The sequence below is a fragment of the Strix aluco genome, chromosome Z (assembly GCF_031877795.1).
Source record: "Strix aluco isolate bStrAlu1 chromosome Z, bStrAlu1.hap1, whole genome shotgun sequence".
NCBI lineage: Eukaryota > Metazoa > Chordata > Aves > Strigiformes > Strigidae > Strix > Strix aluco.
Window position 1 is genome coordinate 14,480,954 of NC_133971.1, and position 26,395 is coordinate 14,507,348.

The 26,395-nt window shown below is 43.3% G+C and overlaps 1 protein-coding gene across 2 annotated transcripts in view; it reads left to right on the plus strand.

The window, feature by feature from the left end:
* The window catches only part of SLC30A5 (solute carrier family 30 member 5), a 31,159-nt gene extending 5,981 nt beyond the window's left edge, over nt 1-25,178 (plus strand). The window contains exons 1-13 of one of the 2 annotated variants that reach the window (XM_074811599.1): nt 101-254; nt 1,135-1,222; nt 2,979-3,066; nt 12,076-12,152; nt 13,293-13,463; nt 14,049-14,337; nt 14,700-14,908; nt 15,883-16,040; nt 16,682-16,811; nt 18,110-18,335; nt 19,749-19,975; nt 21,834-21,962; nt 22,556-25,178. In XM_074811599.1, the coding sequence (XP_074667700.1) occupies nt 127-254; nt 1,135-1,222; nt 2,979-3,066; nt 12,076-12,152; nt 13,293-13,463; nt 14,049-14,337; nt 14,700-14,908; nt 15,883-16,040; nt 16,682-16,811; nt 18,110-18,335; nt 19,749-19,975; nt 21,834-21,962; nt 22,556-22,726 (2,091 nt within the window). In that variant the 5' untranslated portion in view covers nt 101-126 and the 3' untranslated portion in view covers nt 22,727-25,178. Of the gene's footprint in view, nt 1-100; nt 255-1,134; nt 1,223-2,978; nt 3,067-12,075; nt 12,153-13,292; nt 13,464-14,048; nt 14,338-14,699; nt 14,909-15,882; nt 16,041-16,681; nt 16,812-18,109; nt 18,336-19,748; nt 19,976-21,833; nt 21,963-22,555 lie in introns of those variants that run through there. The other variant, XM_074811598.1, reaches the window with a different exon arrangement.
* The last annotated feature ends 1,217 nt before the right edge of the window (nt 25,179-26,395 follow it).

A 26,395-nucleotide genomic window follows, 5' to 3' on the forward strand; every position in this document is an offset into this window, starting at 1 on the left:
GGCATCTCCAGGAAAGCAGGGCTCCATCACACCTAACGGTTGCTTGGGAAGACAAAACACCATCATTCTGAACATCACCTCCTTCCTCCTTCTTCCCCCAGCTTTATCTGCTGAGCATGATGCTGTATGGTATGGAATATCCCTTGGTCAGTTGGGGTCAGCTGTGATGACTGTGTCCCCTCTCAACTTCTGGTGCACCCCCAGCCTACTCACTGGTGGGATGGGGTGAGAAGCAGAAAAGACTTTGACTCTGAGTAAGCACTGCTCAGCAATAACGAAAACATACCTTTATTTTCAACGCTGTTTCCATTAAAAATCCAAAACATAGCCCCCTACCAGCTACTATGAAGAAAATTAGCTCTGTCCCAGCCAAAACCAGCACAATTAGAAAGCATCTTTCATTAGAGAGAGGAAGGTAAAGCCATAAATGATACATTTTATGAAGTTGGAAGTTTTATCCTCTACACAGCTGAAGGCATACCTGAGAATAATAGGATTTCTCAATAGTGTAGTGCCTTCCTGGTTGATGGCATTCTTCCCAAACAGAACCAATAACATGGGCCCTAGCAGGTTGTATTGCTATGTGGAGAATGGCAGAAGCATTTGGTAAACTTGACAGCAATTATTACTTTCATGTTCTGCTCTGGAAAGCTGTCAGTATAGCTTGTTAGTCAGCCTTTGCTATCTGAAGGAGATACCTCACTGACATCTCAATAAACAGGATGTAATAGAACAGAACAGGACCTCTTTTTTTCTGGGAGCCAGAAACTTTGATTTAGAGGAGGTATTGTAATGGAATAATAATTCCATTCCATAATAACTCCAGTCTTGAGTAAGTTCATATCTTCTTGTGTTCCTACAATATAAAGTAATCTATAAATGAATAATTTTAATCTGTTTCTTGGGTTATGAAGTTTTTTGGTTTGTGATATGCCTAGCTGTTCACAGCTAGCTCTATTGCTGGTGAAGGCAAATAGATTTGCATTTATCCTTTCGAATTGTTTAAATTTGCTCTTGAAATTACAGGATAAATCTTTGACTGCTTCGTCACTGAATTTTAGCTGAAAGAGTATGTATCAAGCTTGTGAGGTAAACTTGTAAGTGGACATAAGTGTTTATTTCACTTTTTTATAGGACACTGTTGCTGTTTGAGCACAGTGATGTGGTTGTGCTGTCACTCCTTAGTGTCTTGTTCACAAGCTCAGGTGGAGGACCAGCAAAGGTATTTAAAAATTTATTTTACCAAATGTAAAAATTACTGAATGCTATAAATTCAATTACTTCTTTATCCAGAACTGTTTCAGACCTGTGTTCATAGAAAATGGTTATTTTTTAATTTAATTAGTAGTGAAATTATAAGATATACTACTTGAAATAATACGACATTAAGAGAGAAGCAGCAAGTGAAGCTGTTAGAGATCCATGGCAGATACCTGAGAATTTTTTGTTGGTAGGTGGAAAAGAACCTGGAGAATGATTTTTGCACTTAAGCATTCTTTGTAACGGGATTTTGGGTTCAAACTGACAAAAGGACGTATGTGCATGTAGTGGTCCTGGTCTTCAGGCACGGAAGTCCAGCAATTCAGTCTCCAGGCCCAGCCTCTTCAATGTCTGTAGCTTTTCACATACTTTGTTTTTTCTGCCAAAATGTTCTTTAAGTACTTCAATGTCTGCATGAGCCTATATGTGCTGACTGGGCCCAGTCTTTCACTTAATCAAAGACCTGTACTTGAGACATCCTTTGCCTGAGTCCCATTCCACACAATTTCGCAAGATGTTCTTTAACTATGCCTCATCAGCCCTAAATGGAATAAGCTCATCCCAGCACCTAGCAGTCTTGGCCCCTTTAACTCAAAACCAGTGACAGCTGGAGGAATGTACTTTATGATGTTACATACCTGAGGCTAGAGTACTTGCTGTGTAAGAGAAAGTCTGGCTTTGGTGACCTTCAGGCTGGGAGTTTTGAAATCTCTGTCTCGTAACTGTTGCTGGAGTTCCCTAATCACTTTTAGGCTGACCTTAGAGTGAATAGTACAGTTGTCTGTTTTGATGTTCTATACCCGCCACTCTCAAATTGAGATACTTAGGGCACTCCAACATGAAGCTCTTCATCTAGAAGACAAATATTTTTCTCCAACCACCCACCCAAAGGGTAAATGTAGAGCTTCAAAGAGGTTCTTTATCAATCTGTGTCTTAGCAGGCCATGCTTGGCAGTTAAGCTGCATGTCTAAGGCAGCAGAAACAAGGGAGTGATGACCCTGTCCTCTGAATGTTTCAGCTTTATGAAGAGAACTGTGGCAAAGAGAAGTCAGCTGACTTCCCAAAACAAGAACATGATAGCTGTATTTGGCTTCAGAAGATTAATTGTAATAGTATTTTCTAGCTGTGGAGCTCAGCATCTTGCCAAGATGATGAATAGCAAAATTGCAGCATCTTAAGTTAGGGTGGTGAAAGCTCTGGGAGCTGGGAATTCATAGCTACCTTTGTCCCTTCTCCACAAAAGCACTGCGGAGCTCTGCTTTCTCAGAGCCCTTGCACAGTGCTCTAGCCTTTACCTCCCCTAAGACAAAATTCAGGTTGTCCACTAGATACTGTTTATAGCTCCTTGATGCTACAAAAGAATAAATCATCAGGCTTATGTAGCTGTGCATTCTGGCAGAAACACACCACGAAGGAAGAAGCAACCACACTTGAAGTTCATAAGAAACAGGCTTCTAGCTTGTTACAGAGGTGATTTGCCCTGAGTTATCTGGTAAATCTGAAAACTGGAATAAATATAGAATTATATAGTCAAGGTCACTTTTTAAAAGAAAATGGTTTTTTCTTCATGTTTTTCTTACTGAACTAAAATGTGTTTGACTGATCAGGAAGGGGGGAGGGAGGGGACTGATTTCCTGGGTTTTTTTACATCAATCTGTTACAGCACAGTATAAAAATATTTGGGTTTTTTTGTTGTTTTGTTTTTTTGTTTTTACAGACAAGAGGTGCTGCATTTTTCATCGTAGCTGTCATCTGTTTACTGCTTTTTGATAATGATGACCTCATGGCTAAAATAGCAGAACACCGTATCCTTTCTTGCTATGTGTAGAAGCAAGTGCCTATTATTACTGGAGTAGAGAGATTGTGGAGCTGAGTGCACTGAATTAAATATGCTGTATTTTTCTTGATAGGAGTCTTACCTTTCAAGAATATTATAGCATAAGATTTTACTTTTACATCTAAATACTGATATTTACAGCTGAATGAATGACATTGCTTACTTCGATAACTTAGAACACAGCTATACATTTTAAGTTGTAGTTAAAGGCTCCCTGCCCATTTGCACATATCAGACCACTTAAGATTGCTAGAAGCCTTTTTGATCAGGTCTCCTAAGTGTGTGCAGTAAATGGTTGACAGTCTGGCTGGCAGTCTTTTCCATGTATCCAGAAAGATTCATAGAATCACAGAATGGTGATCTAGTCTAACCCCCCTTGCAATGATCAGGGACATCTTCAAGTAGATAAGGTTACTTAGAGCTCTGTCCAACCTGACCATGACTATTTCCAGGAATGGGGCATCTACCACCTGTGGTGGTGCAGACCCCCTGGGCCATATTGCAATGTCAGGACCAGCTAACACTGTGCTATTGTCTTGGTTACAAGTGCAGTGAGCTAGAACGATCTGGCACTTTCTTGTCCTTTATACAAGTGTAGTGAGTTGGGACAATTAGGTGCTCCCTAACCATACCAGGAACTCCTGTTGCCTAGGAACTGTATCTATGACTCCTGTGGCCTGGATCTTAGCCTGCCCTGGAAGGTACCAGAATTACCTGACAAGAATTATGGCCAAAATTCTATGGCCAGAAAATCTACTGACCAAAGTTAATCATCTTGCGATTCTATAAAGAGCAACCCTGTGGTGGTTTAGTCCCTGCCGGGGTCTGAGACCACGCGGCCGCTGCCCCTCCCCCACAAAGGGAGTGAAATACAAAGCCCTGGGGCTGAGATAAGGAGAGGTTTAATACAACAGTGCAACAGCAACAAAACAAATAACAACAATAACAACAACAATAACAGTAATAACAATGAACAGAGCAAGATATTTACCGATACAGCAGTGAGAGCAGAGAGAGATGGCATAACACACATGTTCACCGATTCTCCCGCGCTTCAGCGCCCGGAGGTGACGTCAGCATGGTATTGAATAATCCGGCTAGAGCTTCCCCCCACTGCTAGCTAAACCAGGACATAATCCACCCCTTTATTCTATACTATCTGCGTCACGTCCGGCTGCCATTTAGCAATTAGCAATAACAAAGAAAAATTAATAAAAGCACAGTATAATTCACGGTGTGTTTTCACCCACAATCAAGTGGTACGCATTGGACCTCTCCATCCTTCTGCATCACCCACCAGGTGCACCCAGGTCCTTGAGCAAAAACAATCCCGTGGATGGGTTTGCCTTTGCCCGGCACAGGACTAACCCAGACCATTTTTCCCAGCAGGTCCCTCATGCGCAGAAGTTTTGACTGAGCCGGGCCAGCTCGATTGGCAGATCCTCTTGTGTTCACTAACCAAGTGGCCTTTGTCAGATGTGTGTCCCAGTGTTTGAAGGTTCCACCCCTCATTGCTCTCAATGTAGTTTTTAACAGTCCATTGTAGCGCTCGATCTTCCCAGAGGCTGGTGCGTGGTAGGGGATGTGGTAGACCCACTCAATGCCGTGTTCTTCTGCCCAGGCATCTATGAGGTTATTTTGGAAGTGAGTCCCATTGTCTGACTCAATCCTCTCTGGGGTGCCGTGTCGCCACAGGACTCGGTCTTCAAGGCCCAGGATGGTGTTCCGGGCGGTGGCGTGGGACACCGGATAAATTTCGAGCCACCCAGTGGTTGCTTCCACCATTGTGAGCACGTGGCGCTTGCCTCGGCGGGTCTGTGGCAGTGTGATGTAGTCGATCTGCCAGGCCTCTGCATATTTATATTTCATCCATCGATGTTCATTCCGCTGGGGCTTCACCCGTTTGGCTTGTTTGATCGCAGCACACATCTCACATCCGTGGATGATCTCTGCAATGGTGTCAATGGTGAGGTCCACCCCTCGATCTCGAGCCCACCTGTATGTTGCATCTCTGCCTTGGTGGCCCGAGGTCTCATGGGCCCACCGGGCTATGAACAGTTCACCTTTACGCTGCCAGTCCAAGTCCACCTGAGCCACTTCGATCTTAGCAGCCTGGTCTGCCTGCTGGTTGTGTTGATGTTCATCAGTGGCCCGACTCTTGGGTATATGGGCGTCCACATGGCGCACCTTCACAACGAGGTTCTCCACCCGGGCTGCAATATCCTGCCATACTTCAGCAGCCCAGATGGGTCTGCCCTTGCGTTGCCACTTGTTCTGTTTCCATTGCTGCAACCACATCCACGAGGCACTTGCCACCACCCACGAGTCACTGTAGAGATAGAGCCTAGGCCACTTCTCTCGCTCAGCAATCTCTAAAGCCAAGTGGGTGGCTTTCACCTCTGCGAACTGGCTCAATTCACCTTGTCCCTCAACAGCTTCAGTGGTTTCTCGTGTGGGATGCCACACTGCAGCCTTCCATCGTCAATGTTTTCCCACAATGTGACAAGACCCATCAGTGAACAGGGCATATCGCTTCTCCTCCTCTGGCAGCTCGTTATATGGTGGGGCCTCCTCAGCACGTTTCACCTCCTGTTCTGGTGACATCCCAGAGTCTTTGCTCTCTGGCCAGTTTATGATCACTTCCACCAATCCTGGGCAGTCGAGGTTCCCTATTCGAGCCCGTTGTGTTATCAACACAACCCATTTACTCCACGTGGCATCTGTTGCATGATGTGTGGAGGAAACCTTTCCTTTGAACATCCATCCCAGCGCCAGCAGTCGGAGTGCCAGGAGGAGCTGTGTCTCAGTGCCGACCACTTCTGAGGCAGCTCGAATTCCTTCGTACGCTGCCAGTATCTCCTTGTCAGTCAGGGTATAGTTAGCTTCAGAGCCTTTGTATCCCCGGCTCCAAAAGCCTAGAGGTCAGCCTCGGGATTCCCCGTGTGCTCTCTGCCAAAGGCTCCAGGAAGGGCCACTCTCCCCGGCTGGGGTGTAGAGCACATTCTTAATCTCCTGCCCTGTCCGGACTGGCCCGAGGGCCACTGCCTGGGTAATCTGCTTAATTTGTTCAAAGGCTTGTTGTTGCTCTGGGCCCTATTTAAAATCATTCTTCTTGCGGGTTACGTGGTAGAGAGGGCTCACAATCAGGCTGTAGTTTGGGATGTGCATCCTCCAGAACCCCACAGCGCCCAGGAAGGACTGAGTCTCCTTTTTAGTGGTTGGTGGGGCCGTGGGTGTTAATCTTGTTTATCACCTCCATTGGGATGTGGCGACGCCCATCTTGCCATTTTATTCCTAGGAATTGAATCTCCCTTCCAGGCCCCTTAACCTTCTGTCGCTTGATGGCAAAACCGGCCTTCAGGAGGATTTCAATTATCTTCTTTCCTTTTCCAAAGACTTCCTCAGCTGTGTCCCCCCATACAATGATATCGTCAATGAACTGCAGGTGTTCTGGAGTCCCACCTTTCTCCAGTGCAGTATGGACCAGTCTATGGCAAATGGTGGAGCTGTGTTTCCACCCCTGGGGCAATCGTTTCCAGGTGTACTGGATACCCCTTCAAGTGAACGCAAACTGTGGCCTGCACTCTGGTGCTGTCGGAATGGAGAAGAACGCGTTAGCGATGTCAATTGTGGCGTACCACTTGGCTGCCTTTGACTCCAGCTCATACTGGAGCTCTAGCATGTCCGGCACTGCAGCACTCATCGCTGGCGTAACTTCATTCAGGCCATGGTAGTCCACAGTCAGTCTCCATTCACCATTCGGTTTTCTCACTGGCCATATAGGGCTGTTGAAAGGTGAGTGAGTCTTGCTGATCACCTCCTGGCTTTCTAGTCGACGGATCAGCTGATGGATGGGGACCAGGGAATCTCAGTTAGTGCGGTACTGCCACCGGTGCACCGTCTTGGTGGCAGTTGGCACTCGCTGCTCTTCAACCTTAAGCAACCCCACCACCGAGGGGTCCTCTGAGAGGCCGGGTAACGTGGACAATTGCTCAACCTCCTCCAGGGCAGCTACACCAAAGGCCCACCGGTACCCTTTTGGGTCTTTAAAGTACCCTCTCCTGAGGTAGTCTATACCTAGGATGCACGGGGCATCTGGGCCAGTCACAATGGGGTGCTTATGCCAGTCCTTCCCAGTTAAGCTTACTTCAGCTTCTAACAGGGTCAGCTGTTGGGATCCCCCTGTCACTCCGGAGATGCAGATGGGTTCAACCCCACTGTGGCTTGATGGCATCAGAGTGCACTGTGCGCCAGTGTCTACCAAGGCCTTATATTCTTGTGGTTCTGATGTGCCAGGCCATTGGATCCACACCTTCCAGTAAATCCGATTATCCCCTTCCTCCACCTGGCTGGAGGCAGGGCCCCTCTAATCCTGCTCACCATCACTCACTTGATCTAAGAGTGACTCCTGCAAGAATGACTTCCTGGTCCCCTCAAGAGGGTCAAGCATAGTGTTGGCCATTCCATTCTGTCTGGGGGATTTCCGACTGGACACTGGAGCTGCGTCTCTCTTGGAAGACTCCCCTTTCATGGTGGTCTTCCCTTTCAGCTGCTGTACTCGTGCAGCTAGGGCGGAAGTGGGCTGTCCATGCCACCTCCTCATGTTTTCCCCATGGTCGCAGAGGAAGAACCACAGGGTGCCCCGTGGTGTGTGTCTTCCACTGCCCTTCTCTTGGGTGGGGAGACGCCTGCTTCTAATGGCTGAGACATCGGCCCGTGCAGGTGGAATGTAGGACGTGTCCTCTTCCACTTTCTGGAGCCTCTGAGACAGTTCCTCAACAGCTGAAACCAAAGCATGTTGGGAGGAAGGGAGACTTCCCTCATATTGCCGGAGCTGGATAATCACTTCGTCCACTGTTTGAGTCTGGGTGTCTCGCCACCAGGACGCTACTGATAATGCTTTGGAATGTGCCTCTGGTCCACTTTGCAGGAACTTCTGCCACATCAGCTGTGTGCAAGGGGCCCGATCTGGATCCATTGGTGACCGCTCATCATTCAGATCACCATAGACCATGTCAAACACAGCCATTTCCCTGAGGTTTTGGATGCCTTTCTCCATGTCGGTCCACTTGCCCAACCAACATAGAACATCATCCTTGTAGGGGTACCTCTCCCTCACACTGAGCAGGAGTCGCCTCCAAAGGCTGAGGGTTTGAGCCTGTTTCCCTGTTGCCTTGTCAATACCAGCCTGCTTGGCTAAAGGTCCCAGCTGCTTGGCCTCTCTCCCCTCCAATTCAAAACCAGCAGCTCCACTGTCCCAGTATCGGAGCAGCCAGGTGCAAATTTGCTCGCCTGCAAGGCGGCTAAAATCCTTCTGCATATCTTGCAACTCACTCAGGGTGCGATCGGATGGTTACCTCCGGCTTTTCCTCCTGCTCTCGTGATGGGCCTGGTTCATCATCACCCTGTACACTGCGAGGGGATTTTTTGGTATATTTGGTTTTCCGTATTGGGGCGACTGATATTGGTACTGCTTGTTCCTCTGGCTCAGCTGCTGTGCTGGTGGAGGCGACTGGTACTGGCACTGCTTGTCCCCCTGGCCCAGCTGCTGTGCTGGTGGAGGCGACTGGTACTGGCACTGCTTGTCCCCCTGGCCCAGCTGCTGTACCAGCAGGTCCACTTTCAGATCCTGCAGCCCTTTCTCCCCCTTGAGGGCAGTGATCAGTGTTAAAGATGACACGGTAAGCATGGGCAAGCCCCCAGCACATCGCAACGAGTTGTGTCTCCTGGGGTTTGTCAGATTGGCAACACACCTTTTCCAAACACTCCACCAGTTTATCAGGACTCTGCATTTGTTCAGGAGTGAAATCCCAAAGCACTGGGGGTGACCACTGACTCAGGCACTTGCCCATCTTTTCCCACACACCTTGCCATTTATAACTATCTGCCCTCAGGGCAAGTTTCCGGGTGGTGCTATGGTTGGAGAAGTACCGCATGGCCCAAAACAAGATCTGGCAGGCATTTAGAAAGCGCAGTGCCGCAAGCACACTGGCCTGGGTGCTCCAGGGATAGCTGAAACTCTCAAAAACTGAGAGGATCTCTTCCCCTGGGTCACCCATAGAGGGGGTGAGACCCCAAACAAAAGCCCAGGCAGCAAACAGGTACCAGTTCATCCCCACAAGCAGTGATGCAAGCACATTATAAGCAGTCAGTAGCCAGTACAGCAAAACAAGACCCTTGGCACATTTTCCACCGAGAACAAACACCAGCACTAGGAGCACACAGTGGATATAAGGATTAATCCAGCCCCACCACGCAAGCAAATTGGCCAGCATTGCAAACGGTTCTTACCAAACAATACAAATAAAAACAAAAATTGCACCTAACACACCTTCTCCTTTTGTCCTTATCTCAGCCCTCTCATGCCCCACGTTGGGTGCCAAAAGTTGTGGTGGTTTAGTCCCTGCCGGGGTCTGAGACCACACGGCCGCTGCCCCTCCCCCACAAAGGGAGTGAAATACAAAGCCCCGGGGCTGAGATAAGGAGAGGTTTAATACAACAGTGCGACAGCAACACAACAAACAACAATAACAATAACAGTAATAACAATGAACAGAGCAAGATATGTACCGATACAGCAGTGAGAGCAGAGAGATGGCATAACACACGTGTTCACCGATTCTCCCGCACTTGGGCGCCCGGAGGTGACGTGAGCATGGTATTGAATAACCCGGCTAGAGCTTCCCCCCCACTGCTGGGGAAACTTAACCCTATCCTAGCTAAACCAGGACAGACCCTAAGTGAGACCCATTTGAGCTGTCCAGGATTGCAGCAGGCTGTGACCCAGTATCTCCCTCTGAGCTGAGATGCCTCTCAGAAACTCACCTGTGACACCACCTCTCTGGGCAGCCTGTTCCAGTGTTTCACCGCCCTCATTGTAAAAAAAGTCTTCCTTATATCTAGTCTGAATCTACCCTCTTCTAGTTTAAAACCATTACCCCTTGTCCTATGGCAGCAGGCCCTACTGAAAAGTCTGTCCCCATCTTTCTTCTAAGCCCTCTTCAAGTGTTGAAAGGCCACAATAAGGTCTCCCTGGAGCCTTCTCCAGGCTGAACAACCCCAACTCTCTCAGCCTGTCCTCACAGGAGAGGTGTTCCATCCCTTTGGTCATTTTTGTGGCCTCCTCTGGACCTGGTCCAACAGGTCCGTGTCTTCGTGTGCTGAGGACTCCAGAGCTGGATGCAGTACTGCAGATGGGGTCTGGCCAGAGCAGAGTAGAGGGGCAGAATCACCTCCTTTGACCTGCTGGCCATGCTTCTTTTGATGCAGCCCAGGATACAGTTGGCTTCCTGGGCTTGAAGTGCACATTGCTGGCTCATGTCCTGCTTTTCATCCACCACTACCCCCAACTCCTTCTCCACAGGGCTGCTCTCAATCCCTTCATACCCCAGCCTGTATTGATACCAGGGGTTGCCCCAACCCAGGAGCAGGAACCTCATGAGGTTCACATGGGCCCACTTCTTTTCCAGGCCCCTCTAGATGACATCCCGTTCTTCAGGCGTATCAACCGCAACACTCAGCTTGGCGTTATCTGCAAAGTTGCTGAGGGTGCACTCGATCCCACAGTCTCTGTCATTGATGAAGATATATGGTACTGGTCCCAGTACAGACCCCTGAGGGACACCACTCTCCACTGATCTCCACCTGGACATTGAGCTGTTGACCACTTCCCTCTGGATGTGACCATTAAGCCAATTCTTCATCCACTGAACAGTCCACCCATCAAATCCATGTCTCTCCAATTTAGAGAGAAGGATGTTGTGGGGGACCTTGTCAAAGGCCTTACAGGAGCCCAGATAGATGACATCTGTATCTCTTCCCTTGTCCACTGATGTAGTCACTCCATCGTAGAAGGCCACTAGGTTGGTCAGGCAGGACTTGCCCTTGGTGAAGCCATGCTGGCTGTCTCGAATCACCTCCCTGTCCTCCATGTGCCTCAGCACAGCTTCTAGGAGGATCCGTTCCAAGGTCTTCCCAGGCACAGAGGTGAGGCTGACAGGTTGGTAGTTCCCAGAGTCCTCCTTTGTACCCTTTTTAAAAATGGGTGCAATGTTTCCCTTTTCCAGTCACCGGGGACTTCACCTGACTGCCGTGACTTTTCAGATATCATGGAGAGTGCTTAAAGATTGTCTTGCTTTTGCAAATGTGGTCATCTCAGATCATCTGCTAGGCTGAAAAGGGATGTGAAGTAGCCTGCAGTAACTCCAACAACAGTGGACTTTAAGCTGCAAATGGAAGCTGACTAACATGCTTTCAAAGCCACTGAGTAAATGGGAAGTGATTCTGAAGTAAGTTTTCAACAGGTTGTCTCATCATTGTGAAGTGTGCTGGCAAAAAGTGGTACGTTAAGGATGGGCAGTAAAAACAAGCAATGTGCATGTAAACTTTCTTAAGGAAGGATGAAAGCATGGAATTACAGATGCAAATGCTATATCCAGGAATAGTATCAATTAATCCACTGAGTTTTCAGTGAGTAAATTCATTGTTAAAGCGCCCGCCCTCTAACAGTTTTCCCAAAAGTTGTAATTATTTTTATACTTGCTGCATTGTGCTTGTCAGTTACTTTTTGTTTTCTAAAGTTTAAATACTTAGAAACTGGAAAGATACAGGTCATATTTTAGACACCTCATGGGTTTAGTGCTTTTAGTGAAAATCGATCTAATATTTAATGCTGTTGAGTATATTTTTGAAGTCTGGTTGCCAGAGTTAATATAAATCCTGTATCATGACTGCTGTGCAGTATTTAACAGTGACTATGTTCTCATGTTTTAAAATACTCTTCCCCTCCCCATGTTTTTAACTATTTACTTTCTGTGGAAATATTTTCATCTTTCCTAGATTTTAAGGATCTGACAAACCTTAAAGCTCAGTTTGCTTGTGTCTGCTTAATGTGGTCTTCTGCTACCTCTACCTGTTTTTTGTTTTTTAAAAAAAAAAATCAAGTGAAACTCTTCCTTAATTTTTTTTTTTTATTTAGCTGAGGGGCATCATGACAGTGCTCTTACCCATGTTCTGTATACAATCATTGCTTTCCTGGGTGTTGCAGATCACAAGGTAAATAACTTGTATTTTAGTAGGTTAACATTTATCCTAAGTTTTGTAGGTAAGAATTTCACCAGCTCAGAGCTAATCCAAGCCTAAATCAAAACCAAAAAGTTCAACATCCCCACCCCATATTGGAACTGAACTAGCATGTAATTTTTACATCCTGATTGAATATGATCAGCTTCAATACAGCAAGCCAAAGCGTACAATATTCAACTTGTATAGCTGATAAGGACTTTGCTGTAATGTGTAACCTAAAAAGTCTCGTTAAAATTATCTTGAAGTATTCTGTCATCCGTGTCTGGATGTTTATAGTGCTTTGCATACAAGCCATTTCTTGCTCACTTTTGGAATCTGTGTTTTGTTGCTGCTTCTTTATCTTTCCCCAGTCTTTTGTTTACATTAGACGCTTGTATTTGAAGACACAGATTCTGATATTCTCAATAGTACAGTCCCATTATAATTGGCATGAATAACTGAGTAGCAAAGTCTTACTGTACAGGATTGACCTGGCTGATTGAGTTGTTCCGTTAGCTTGTATTGTGGCTGCATTGAGGACTAAAACAGGAAAAAAAGTATGGAGCAGCTGAGAGAGTATTAATATAAAAATAAGTCAAATGTTAGACTGGTTAACTGTGTGCAAAGCAAGTGTGATCTAAGGGAGGTGAGATGATGTGTGTGTATCTTGTGATTAATTTATAGAACAATTTTGAAAAAATATTGTGAAGAAATACGGTGTGATTAAATATAAGTGAATTAAAAGGTTATGAAAGGCTTAGAGGTCAAGGTGATGTGACCCTTTTGGGGTTTACTTACAACACGTATTTAATAATGGAAGATGGGAAACCTGAGTTTTGCATGATTTTTCTTTTCCCTCATATGCTGTTCAGGATCAATTCATTGCTGTATACCAATGAACACTGCAGAGAGTTTTAAACTTCAAGTCATCTTAGGCTGTTGTGAATAGTGCTGAGGTATAACCATGTATGCTATGTTACTGTTTTTAACTAGAGTAACAATTACAGGAAACATCCTGTCTTTGGCTTTTGTTGATAAGGAAAGCACATTAATCTTTTTTCATGTAAGTGTCACTTTGTCTGGAGTGAGGAGCTCTTAAGAAATGCTAACGGAATCCCTCTATGTTTCCAGGGAGGAGTACTGCTTCTGGTGCTGGCACTGTGCTGTAAGGTTGGTTTTCACATGGTTTCCCGCAAACTATCTGTAGATGTAGGTGGAGCCAAGCGTCTTCAAGCTTTGTCTCATCTTGTTTCCGTCCTTCTGTTGTGCCCATGGGTTATTGTCCTCTCTCTGACAACAGAGGTAAGATAGCAAGTATAAAAATAAATTATTTTTTGTAATGCTTCTGCTTGTGAAGTGCAATGTAAATCTTTCCTTGAAAATACCTTTAAAATTACCAAAGTTTCCATCTTTATTTTTGTAGTAAGTTCTGTTTGAAATTTTTCCTCTATGCTTTGATGTACATCTGTGTGATGCCTTAATTTCCTCTGTGATAATTTTATTTCATCTTTCTAGCTCAGGTATTATATCCCGGATTCATATATAACATTGCACAAGTATTAATGACTATAAATACAGGACTTTTCTATTCCCGAGGAGTAGATTATTGTAATTTAAAGACATGTTTGCTATGTCTGCATGCTTTGGAAGAGTAGACCATTGCAAACATGGCATATCTAGAATAAGGTGCTGTAGTGTGCATATTAGTTATATGTGTCTTTCTATAGCTGGAATGTTGGTTTAATATGATACATCGAAGTATCAAAGTATTTATGTTTTGATAGATTGGTGAAAACATTTGAAATAAAAGTGAACTAGACTTGTTGGTGTATATACAACTGCATCTGATGGTGAACAGTCCTGTTTGAAATGTATTTTTTGTTGCAGAGTAAAGTAGAGTCTTGGTCTTCTCTCATCATGCCTTTCATAACAGTCATCTTTTTTGTTGTGATCCTGGATTTCTACGTGGAGTCCATATGCTCTGTCAAGATGGAAGCTTCCACATGTGCTCGATATGGATCCTTTCTTATTTTCATTAGTGCACTGCTTTTCGGCAACTTTTGGACACATCCAATAACAGACCAGCTTCGAGCTATGAACAAGCCACCACACCACGAAAGCACAGAGCATGTTCTTTCTGGAGGGGTGGTAGTGAGTGCTGTCTTCTTCATTCTATGTACGTATTCTTATTTATCTTTTAATAAATCTATTGTCCGTGTAACTGAGAAACCAATCAGAAAATGGATGTGTGGAGAATTGTTTTGGATGAGCTTTTATGGATTCTTTTGAGAAGAAAGGCTTGTAACTTTATACTCTTTTACTGTTTGTCTACCAAAAAAACGAATGTAACAGATCTGCTGTAGAAGTGATGATCTAATCTTACATAGCAATGAAATCTAATTATAAACCTCAAGATGAAGTTGACAATCACTTTGCTGCCTGCAGATTTCATATAAGCTTTGATTGCTGATAAAACACATTATGAAATAGCTGTGAAGCTTACAAACAGCAACAAAAACTTCAATGCTTTCCTTGCAGCCGCCAATATCCTGTCATCCCCCTCCAGGAAAGGGCAGAAGGGTACCCTTATTGGCTATTCCCCTGAAGGCACTCCTCTCTATAACTTCATGGGTGATGCATTACAGCAGAGCTCTCAGTCATTACCCCGGTTTATTAAGGAGTCACTGAAACAAATCCTTGAGGAGTATGATTCTAGGCAGATCTTCTATTTCTTGTGCCTAAATCTGGTAAGTGCATGGATTGTGTTTCTTTCAAACCCAATCACAGTACATACATAGTACAGGAAGAAGAGTTATTCTTTAACAGGTTCCCATGATTGATTGTTTTTAAACTGACCCTTGATAGAGTACTTTCATTAGATGGCATGTTAAAATAGAATATTCTTATGCTAATCTTACAGTAAGTGGCATGTCATTTTGATTTGTTGTCACAGTGCAGCACTGGTTCTATGTGTAACTGTTATACCAGTAAGTAAATACTTGTCTAATGGTACGTTTAAGATCGAGGTATCTCAATGATACAAGCAGATGAGCTGAAACTAGCAAGACCTTCAAGGATGGGGACAACAAAATATTAAATGTGGAATTGATTAGTGTCATTTTTGAGTAGGCTGGTTTTATTTCGAGTTTATCTCTTTCTCAAATAGGAAAAGATTATGCAGTAAGCAAGGTTGATAGAACCTGATTTGAAAAGATCTCTTTGTTCTTTGGCTATTATCCAAGAAAATAGGGGGAGAAACTTGAAGTAACTGTTTCCTTGTGTACTCTTCTCAAAATTAATTCCTAAGATCTAAACAGCTAGTTGGTGAAAAAAATTTTTACAGAACAGATGTATAGCCAGCATTGCTTTCACACTAATAGATCAGATCAGAGTTGTTACATTGTTTAATGACAAAATGCTTAAAATCTTGTCTGCACAACATAAGTTTTCATTTAGAATTTTAAAGTAAAATTTACTCCTGTAGAGGGTTGTTCTCTTAGGTCCAAGACTTTTAGTATGGCAGGTTCAAAAAAGTCTCTTCATAGACTTGGCACGGATCACTTCCGTTTCGTTGGAAGAGAGAGAAAATGGTCTAGAAATACTTTGAACAATACCTTTGAAAACCATCAAGTGTCCAATGAAAAGAGTTTCCTGCTAACTACCAAGACATTAAATTACAAGTTAATCTTCAAGCTAAAATTCAAACTCTCTTTCGTTTTAGGCTTTCACTTTTGTGGAGCTTTTTTATGGAGTATGGACCAATAGCCTTGGTCTTATTTCTGATGGATTTCACATGCTTTTTGATTGTTCTGCATTAGTGATGGGGCTTTTTGCAGCCCTGATGACAAGATGGAAAGCAACTCGCATATTTTCCTATGGGTATGTATATTAGGTTCTTTAAGGACTATCCAAAAATTATTCTACTTGCTCATTTTCAAAATGTCCTGCTATAAAGATATGTTTGGGATGTTTTAATGGTGCATGCTTCTTTGGGTTTTTTGCTATGTCTCTTCTGTTCCATTTGTGTTCGTGCTATTCCCTTCTTACCCCTGCAAAAAGTGTCTGAAATGCAATTTTCACTTATCTCTACAAATAAAACTTATCACTGTGAATGTTATTTAGAAATTGTCTCATTCTGTATATGTATGTATGTCAAGCAAAAATATATGTTGAAAGTTAGTGTTTATATGAGGATTTCAATTCTGCTGACATAATCAAAATTTGTATAGTTAAATTGCACAGCAGTTTAGCAGTTAGAAGCCCTAAATGTGTAGTGTATATATATAAAAAAATACTTACATTATTATGACTTTATACTATTGGTGTTTGGACAGGTGAAAATTAGCTACCTCTGGGTCAGAAGTAAATAACCCAGAAATTAAGGCATGATTTTGTGGCATTGAGGGAAAAAAGCAATCTTAATGATTTATTAAATGTATTGCAACTTTATTAGTTAGAACTTTGAAATTTTTTCAGAGTACCTGTTCTTCACTCTCAAACGTACATATGTTTGCTTTCAGGTATGGACGTGTAGAAATTCTCTCAGGGTTTATTAATGGCCTCTTTCTGATGGTAATTGCTTTCTTTGTCTTCATTGAATCAGTGGCCAGACTGGTGGATCCTCCAGACATAGATACAAATATGCTAACTGTAAGTTTTGTCATTCTGCTTGAATATTGTTTGGCAGTTAATAGTTCATTTATGTTTGTTTTAATTTAAAAAAAGAAGTTAAGGAAACTAAAATTGCATACTCAAGATCTAAACTGCCTTGACTTTTTAACACACTCTAATTTTAAAATCCGAACTACATCTAGTTTTAAAATATGAAAATATTTAGGGGTGAATATAATTTAACCAGTTAAATTGAATTTTTTTCTAAGATGTTACAGCTCTAATCTTTTTAGATGGTGGTCCTCTACAATAAAAGAGAGTAAGGAAATAATTTGTACAAGACTAAATTTGGTTCTTATGTATACCAGTGTCAGTTATTACAGAAAAGATTTTTTATTTGTCCCTGAGAAACCTCAGAAATCAGCCAGAATTCATAACGTTATGCTGAGTGTGTTACTATGGCATAACCAATCATGAAGCTGTGCATAGCTAATCTTAACCACACCTGTGTGTCTCTACCTGCCACATCCTATTCAAGGGCTTCCCACTTAAATTTTCAAGCTTCCATCCCTTTCTTTCAAATGCAGTAGTTCATTTTCTTCAAACTAAATTTTTTTTATTATGAAATTCTGCAATTCCAAGCATTCCTTTATGACATTTCCAACTTCACTTGGTTTTGCTCACGCACACACGCGAATTTGTGCTCTCCTGCTCTCTTCAGAGAAAGATTTTTATGTAGGCACAATTAGAAATGTGCATTGCTAGAATCGAGGCCTGATTATTTTTTTTTCCTTTTAATCTTCAATATTTGCTCCATTTTCACTATTGATTTTGTTTCTTGGGGATGGGAGGGGTTACCCCCTCTATAGAAGCACAGTCTGCACAGCCAAGGAAAGGTCTAATAACCCCCAAGTAGCACTTGATTAACTCCTTTATTAACTGTAATTACTTCTATGCTTTGCTGTTTTTTCAAGAGAGTAGCAAAATAGGCAGACAGATAAAAAGCACAACTCAGCCAACAACGCAGTAGTTGCTGTCTTAAGTACAATTTTAAATGAGTGTGTGTGTCCTAGATACAAATACAATTATAAATTTCGCTAATGAAAGCAATGCCTGTATTCAAACCACTTTATTTCTTTTTCAGAGTAAATAAAATTGATCACCCCTTCTTAAAACTAAATTTGCTATCTTGTTGTGATTTCTGGATACTGGGGTCTGCATTTTGATGGTGGTTGTTGGGTGGGATTTTGGGGAATTTTGGGGAGAATAGAATTGGAAAACTCCTTTGAAAGGAGGGAAGATGTAGTGAAGTTCAAAGACTTTTCTTCCTCTCACAGCCAGTCTCTGTTGGAGGGCTGATCGTAAACCTTGTTGGTATCTGTGCCTTTAGCCACGCACACTCCCATGGGGCTTCTCGGGGAGGTTGTCACTCACACGATCACAGCCATTCTCACCACGGGCACAGCCACAGCCATGGGCACAGCCATTCCCACAGTGACCACGGGCACAACCATGGACATTCCCACGGGTCTTCTGGAGGAGGCATGAATACCAACATGAGAGGCAAGTACAGATTATTGAATTGTAAATGGTATATGTGATTTGCAGCAGACTTTGAAGGTTTTCAGAATCAGACGCAGTACTATGCATCATTCTTAAAATTGCTCTCTGGAAGTGATCTGACAGCCTTATAATGTGGTATACATTGATTGGTCACTGTTTCTTCATTGATGAGTTTAACTTGAGGAAACGTAACTTGAAATGTTTCTTTGCATGGCTTTCTTAGATGTGGGTAATACCTAAGGACCAATAAAAAGCGTTAATCTACAGTCTTCAGTAACATTAATAAACAGTCATTGTGAATCTTACTGAATAAGCTTGAAGTCCTCATTTTTAAGTTCCCTGTGGAAATGAAAATACAAGGTCTCTATCTATAAAGATTACCATGCTTCTAGGTATCACGTGACAGCTGGTTGTAAAAACACTGCGGGAGGGTATAAGAGGGAGAAGAACAAATGCAAACCAGCAATCTAAAATATGCTTCTGTTTGCAATTCAGAAGATAAGGTGGAAAAGATGAAAATCTCTTTTCCAAATCTAAAATCAGAAGCTAACCAATAAGGGCAATATATATAAAATTTCAGCATAGCTACCTCTTAGAATTTTTTCCCTAGTAGTTAGAAAGTAGTTATTTACCAACTGCCTTGCTTATAAAAAAAATCTGTAAAGGAATGAGTTTCTTGTGTAACCTTGTCAGAGCATAAGTATTCTAGTAAATAGTCTCATATTTCGCTGGTTATTTTACATCCTAATTCAACTGGCTATTCTGTTGTCTGGCACTTTTGTGAAGTCTGCCCATACTCTTAGCTATTTCAGTATTTCTCCAAATCCTGACACTTAACTAGCACTAATCTTACAAATTATTAGAGATTATTTTTATGTGCCCATTGAGTGTACACTGAGAATGCTACCCACCATGAAAGCAATATAAAGTATAAAATTCCTAGCAGTAGCAGATAGACAATCTTCACATAAATTTGGAGCAGAGTTGGCATACAAAAACCAAGTGATACGTTAATATCTGTCCACATTAGCAGACCAGAGCATTTACACTGATCTTTTTATCCTCTGTTAAGGATCAGTGAGTCTCTCTATACAGAATTAAAAGATTATGCTGTAGAGTACAAATCCCATTAATAATTTAAGGACTATTCACATTTGGTTTAATGTGCGAACGCCTGCCTAGATCATTGCACTGTTCAGTAAAAATGTTTTTTTACATTGATTTGTAATTAAACATTAGAAAAGCTAAATGTTTTATTTAATTTTGCATCAAGTTAGGCAGGTAGTTGCCTCTGTTTAGCTTGAGGAATGTTTATCATATTTAATAAACTCTACTGTGTTTCCACTGTTGAATATATATGTACATTTTAAACAGTACTGTTCAACTTAATCATTCAATTTATTTTTTTCTCAGGTGTGTTTCTGCATGTGTTAGCAGACACTCTTGGCAGTGTTGGTGTTATCGTATCCACGATATTTATTCAGCGATTTGGATGGCTCATAGCTGATCCACTCTGCTCTCTTTTTATTGCTACCTTGATTTTTCTTAGTGTTATCCCCCTATTGAAAGATGCCTGTCAAGTGCTTTTGTTGAGGATACCTCCAGAACAGGAGAAAGATCTGCATGCTGCTTTAGAAAAGGTCAGAACTACAATTCTAAATGTTTTCATACACAAACATACAAAGCTATGACTGTTTTTAATAATTATTAAACTCGAGTAGTTCAGTTTGACAGCTTCCATTGTCTTAGACAACTTCTATGTGACAGGATTAGGAGTTCCACTGATTAAAGTTGTTTTGCAACTAAAAAAACCTGTACTATTTTTTGCATTTATGGGTAGCTCATGATTTCAGACGAGTATGGTAACAGTGTGGGAAAGGTACGTAGTACTGAGAAAGTAATGTAGCAATTACCAAAAGCTTGTGGCCTTTTTAAACTTGGATGTGTACAGTTCAGGCTACAGGATTATATCTTGAGCCTGTAACTGCAGGTTTTCTTATCTCCCCATATCATGAAGGGCATGCTGGTTCACAGTAGGTGAGATGGCAAAAAAAGTGCTGTTCTCTCTAATTACTTTTTCATTCTAGTCCATTATCTCCCTGTCTGATGCAGTATGGTATCTATTTTGAGGTACTTAGTCTTCACTTTTGGTTCATTTGAAGTTCCTGCCCAGAGTCGTAGTACAGATCTCAGTGTGGAGAACTCTCTGTCAGAGAACTAGTTTCACATTCTTTGAGGAAGCCGTCAACGAGAGGCAGCAAGGAAGACTATCCTGATGGTGTCCTGTCAATTAGTAGAGGGGGAGATGTGTTCTTGTCTGCATGAGAAAGAAAAGAATAAAGGGAAATTGGCTGGGAGAGTGAGAGTGAGGTGCAGAGTGGGTTTCACTTTCTGATGAGGGAAGACAGCAATTCTGGGAGACTGAGGAAGAAGAAAGTACTGTTTGAAAACAATCAAAGAGCAATTCCTTAAAAGATAATAGGAAAAGCAATTTAAAAAACACATCACAGTAAAACAATATGCTTGCTGTAGGTTGACCCCAGCCAGCAGCCAGGCATCCACACAGCAACTTGCTTGCTCCCCCCTTTACTACCACCACTGCCAGTGGGACAGGAGAGGAAGAGCAAAACCAAGAAAAATCTGGAAACAGTATAAAGGCAGTTTAACGGATGGGGGGGATGCAGTGCACTGTGTTCCACAAGCAGACTGATGCCCAGCCAGTCTCCAAGCAACAGACACCTTGGAAGCCAGAAAACCCCCTTCTTCCTCTACCCCAGTTTTTGCTGCTGAGCATGGCATTATATGGCATATAATATCCCTCTGGCCAACTTGGGTCAGCCTTCCCAACTGTTTCCCCCCGCCCCTAGTTCCTGCTCACCCCCAGCCTACTCGCTGGGATAAGGGCAGACTGGGAAAAAGAGAAAGCCTTGACAGGGCTCAAGCACTGTTCAGCAATAGCCAAAACATTGGTGTGTTCTCAAGACTTGTTTAGGCAAAAATTCAAAACAGCAGCTTACTGGCAGCTATGAAAAAATTTCAGTCCACCCCAGCCAGACCCAGTACAAACATCAGATTTTTAAAAGTGATAAATTATGGGAAGATATTATGTCTCTGAATTAAGTCCAGCTGTGATAACTAAACAGCTGCTTATCCTGGACAGTGAGGTAACAAATGCCCTTGAAATGGCTGAATGCCCAGCCAGCTTTCTGGTTGGTCTGTCCATTGATGTTACTGTGATCCGATAATTTTTCTTCTCATCCTGTTTAGCACTGCACTCTGCTGGGTTTTCCATTTAGTTTGACTTCTGGTTTCTAGTCTTTGATAGTAGTAGCAAGGTGACCTTTCAGTACCACATATTTCTGAATACAGCTTAGCTGAAAAGCTGCTTTGCTATACAGCTTTGTTGCTCTGTAAAATATTTGCCACCAGTATCCATGTACATGCACAAGTTGAAAATGAGTTCTTAAATTAATTGTTGCTAATGTAATTTTTTTACAGATTCAAAAAATAGAGGGAGTCATATCTTACAGAGATCCTCATTTTTGGTGTCACTCTGCAAGTGTTGTGGCAGGTACAATACATGTGCAAGTGGTATCAGATGTGACAGAACAGAGAATTGTACAGCAGGTAAGATGCAAGGTTTTTAGACCTTAATGTCTCAATTTCTTACTCTGTAGCTGTTTTTCAGTTGTAGACTGAATTTTGAAGCTGCTGTTTGTCATTATTTTTGTAGCTATTAGTTAATGTCTCAGAGCTGGTCTCTAATGTTGTATTTCCTCTTGCCTGCTAGCTTGGAATTGGTTGTATAAAGAGTTGTTTGCTGAAACGTCTGCCAAAACAAAAAAAAATAAATGGGGGGGCAGTTTTATCACTGTTGAAAGTGGCACTACATCTGCTCTGAGAAAAGGAGGAGGAGGTGGATTTCATGCTGGAAAACAGGCAGTAAACATCTCCTGTAACTGGCTTACTAATATCGGTCTGCCTTGAGTTTTTCTTTTCCTTAGAAAGATACTTACTTCCTTCTGCAAGACACTGAGAACTACCTGTTATGCAGAAGTTGCAAAACAGTACCCTCTGAAGCTAGTCTTCACTTTACAGAAAATTGAATGCTTTATGATGATATTTTTTTAATCTATAGTATTTCAGAGCCAGAATACTGCAAGTTACTGTGAGATGCATATGAAGTGTAATACTAATGTTAACCATACTGTTCTATTCAGGTTACAGCTATTCTGAAAGATGCTGGTGTAAACAACCTAACTGTCCAAGTGGAGAAGGAAGCTTATTTTCAACACATGTCTGGACTCAGTACAGGATTTCAGGATGTCCTTGCAATGACTCAGCAACTAGAATCCATGAAATACTACAAAGATGGTACTTACATCATGTGATACAAAGTTGTGGTCACCAAAGGACGTGTAATCAGTGAAGCCGTAGGATTCCAGATTCAAATTTTTGTCAGGAAATCTTGCACATACATGTACAGAAACAAATGTACTATATATTTGAATTTTTTTAAGCATACTGTCTTTAATAAAATTAGATCAAGATGCTTTTATAAAGGAAATGAGATGGACTTGAATATTTGCTGTATATGTGAGAATAATGAAATCTTAAATACTGTATTTGGTGTTTATTAAACAGAAGTCTTGTAACTTGTGGATGAACACAGATATATTCCATACTTTCTCTTAAGTATGGAACATCATGATTATAATTTCATATTAGCAGTGGGAAGTGGAAATAGTTTATATTGGAATACAAACGTAACTGAAAAATATTTCTCTTCTTTCAAACATAGCTTGAAGACTCTTTGAAAAAAATACACATTTATTATGGGGAGTAAAAAACACCACGAGGTCCTGGGTTTTGTATACTTTTGTTAGATGATAGAAATACATGGGGTTTATATTATGTCTCGGCATACAAATTTGATTTCTAAACTTAACGCATCAGAGCAAACAGATGTTACCATTTTAAATATATATCAAATTACTTTTTGAAGGAGAAAAATCCACAGGTTAACAGAAACTGGGGAGGGCAGAAATTGCAGACACTTCTCTGTTTCCTGGGAAGACTCAGAATCAACCCCCCTGTAAAATAATTTTTTTGTACTTTTTATATGAATAACTGCAAATGCAATAGTTTGAAGCTTATAGTAATTAATTGGTAAGCATCCTCAGCTAAACTTCACCACTTCAGGATACAGTATTCTGTCATTTACTTGATTTTTTTCATAATACCATAACTCAGCTGCAGGTGTACTGTAGGCAACTCTGCCTTCATGTATTACCCAAGGAAGCAGTCCAGGTTTAGCATGCTAAACTGTGACAGTAGTCTGGGACTTGGCAAGTTACTGAAACAAACTGTAAATTGAGACTTCTTGACTGGAAAGTGAAAGAGTGTGTTTAAGAAATAATTATGCTTGTTGGGACTGTGTCTTCAGAGGTAGTTATCCTTACATCTGTATATAGTCTTCCCATGCCCCCTTTTCTTCTTGTCTGAAGTCCTTACATATTTTCCTTGGAATACAGCAAATCAATTCAGTGGTTAGAAGGCATGAGTATGTCTCATCATTCCATGTATCACAGCAGTCTTATTTTGCCATATTGTCATCTTCTGGAATTTAGGATCGGTATCTGAGTATCGTTATAAAGACCAGACTTGTTAGTGGAATTTGAGGATAGATCAGATTCACCAGCAATGCAGTTTGAAATGTCCTTGAGCAATTCTGCTTCTCTTGGGACTGTTTATACAAACTGTGTAGTTTGTTTTGTAACTGTGAAACAAGTTTGCGTTCTGTTACCTTCTTCCCGTGCTGTGTTAAAGCATTGTCTGCAGTACAGGACTGATTTGGAAAACTGTGGTCATAAAGCTTCTAGAAGTTGCATTGCTTTTATATGCAGTAATGAAGTTTGACTGCGCAAACCACAGTCCCTCATTTCTTGGGACAGTGCTGCAGAACCAGCAGACCTCTCAAAGCTTGATCCTGTTTTCTTCCAATTTATGCCTTTGGCAGTGGTTTTCTCACCTTGCCTCCTCCGGAAGGCTCAGGTCACTTGAATAACAGTGCTACAATTACTCTCAGCCTAAAAGCAGCATGATCTTCTAGTTTTGCAAACCATTCTCAGACAAAAAGCTTCAGTTCATATTTACGTGTGCCACTTAAGTCTGAGGTGATTGTACTGGAGCATTTCACCAAACCAAGCATTAGCCCCATCATGATAGGCAGATGAAAAGGGGGGGCGATTCTTTCTTTTCAAATTAAGTTAGCTTAACATAATTGAAAAGCCTTTGTGCTTGTCACAACTTTCTCTGAGCAATCAGCAACAGGACCCAGAAAAACGAAGGGGACAGGGACCAAGTTAGATGATCATGGCAGTGAAGATCAGCTTGTACCTGGATACTTCACAGGCAAGTGCAAACCTGCATCTTAACATGCATTTGGCAGCTTTGTGTGTGTTCCCCAACACATGCACGGTGTTTTTCCTGGCTACCCTGACAGGAAGACCATGGCAATAAACATCTATCTAAATTCATTTGACAAGAGCCCTGGCAATAATCCACAGAAGGGTTCAGGCTTCCCCCTGCTACAAGATCTGTCAGAACTGTGCTATAAGGGCTGGTTTTCAAATCGCAGGTATAGGCCAGCTGATTTGTATTTTAATAAATACTATGGTGGGGGAGTTTTTAGTCTAGTCACTTGAATGGAGACAGTTGCAACAAAACTCTTCCAAAGATGAAACAAAGATTTAAAACAAACTGCAGCTATGTATTGTACCTCCAGCAGCAAGCAATATATATATGTATATAAGGAAAAAATAAATGTGTTTTTCAATAATGTTTTATGTAGTGCATCTTGACTTTTCTGGTTAAAAAATCAATTGGAAGTATGTCAAGACAAAGCCTGTGTTAGTGGAGAGCTCTGGTTTCATCTCCAGCAGTTTGCGCAGGAGGTGATTTGAGCTTGAGAACACGCTGCAAAACCGAATTTCCCGGGCATTTCTCTTGTCCAAAGACCGCGACCCCGCGGCCGCCCGCCGTGTCGGCGGCGATGGAAGTGCCAGCGGGAGCTGTCACCGAGCGCGCTTCCCCCCGCGCTCCCGCCGCCGCCGGCCCGGCTCTCCCTCCCGCCCCCAGGAGAGACTGCGCGGGCGGCCCACGCGCGCCTGTGGGGGCCGGGACCCCCCGTGAGGGGAAGAGCCCGAAATGAGCTGAGGGGCGCTCACGAGTGGGCCACACGCCACCACCCCCCACCGCCGCCGTCCCGCACTGCGGCGGGGCTGCCGGCAGCCAATAGCCGGCCGCGGGCGGCCAATGAGCGGAGACGGCCGGGAGCTTTAAATCCGCGGGGTTTGCACTGAGCTCTGCGCTTGCTTGGTGCTGCGGCGGCTACTCCTGTGGTGCCCAGGTGCGAGGCTGGCCCGGCCGGTGGAGAAGGACCGGGCGCGGCGCCTCACGCTGCAGGTGAGGGGGTCGTTGCTCGCTCTAACCTGGCGGGGCAGGTGAAGGCGGCCGCGCGTCCCTCCCGTATCCTGCTCCCTCCTCTTCCCCTCTTCCCAGAAATCCTCTAGCTTCGTGGGCAGAGGGGTGCAGCAGGGCAGCCCTCCTGAGTTATGCCTCTCACCCCAGCGTCTTCTTGGTGGGGAGGGCGGTGGTGTGCGTGCACACTTCTTCTACTTCTGGGTCACCCCCTCGGTTCTCCCCGGCTCCCCTTCAATCCTCGGAGTGGGGTGGGGGTGTGTGGTGGGCAGCTGTGCAGCCCCTCAGGTCCGCATCTATAACCCTCCCTCTTCGGGGGCGTGTAGCCGTGCCACCCTCTCCCCGGCTCTTCTCCTCCAGCACACCGGTTTCGGGCAGGGTGGGGTGGGGGAGTGTTGGGGTGCGCGCAACCCTTCCCCAGTTCCCCTCCTCCAACTCTCCGGTTTCGGGGGTGCCGCCGCGCAGTCCTCCCCCCCTCCCCACGCAACTTTTCCGCTCGTGGGGCGGGGTGCAGCGTTCAGGCCCGCTGTCCCCCCGTCCCGGTGCCGCTGACCGCGCTCGCCTCTCCCCGCAGTCCA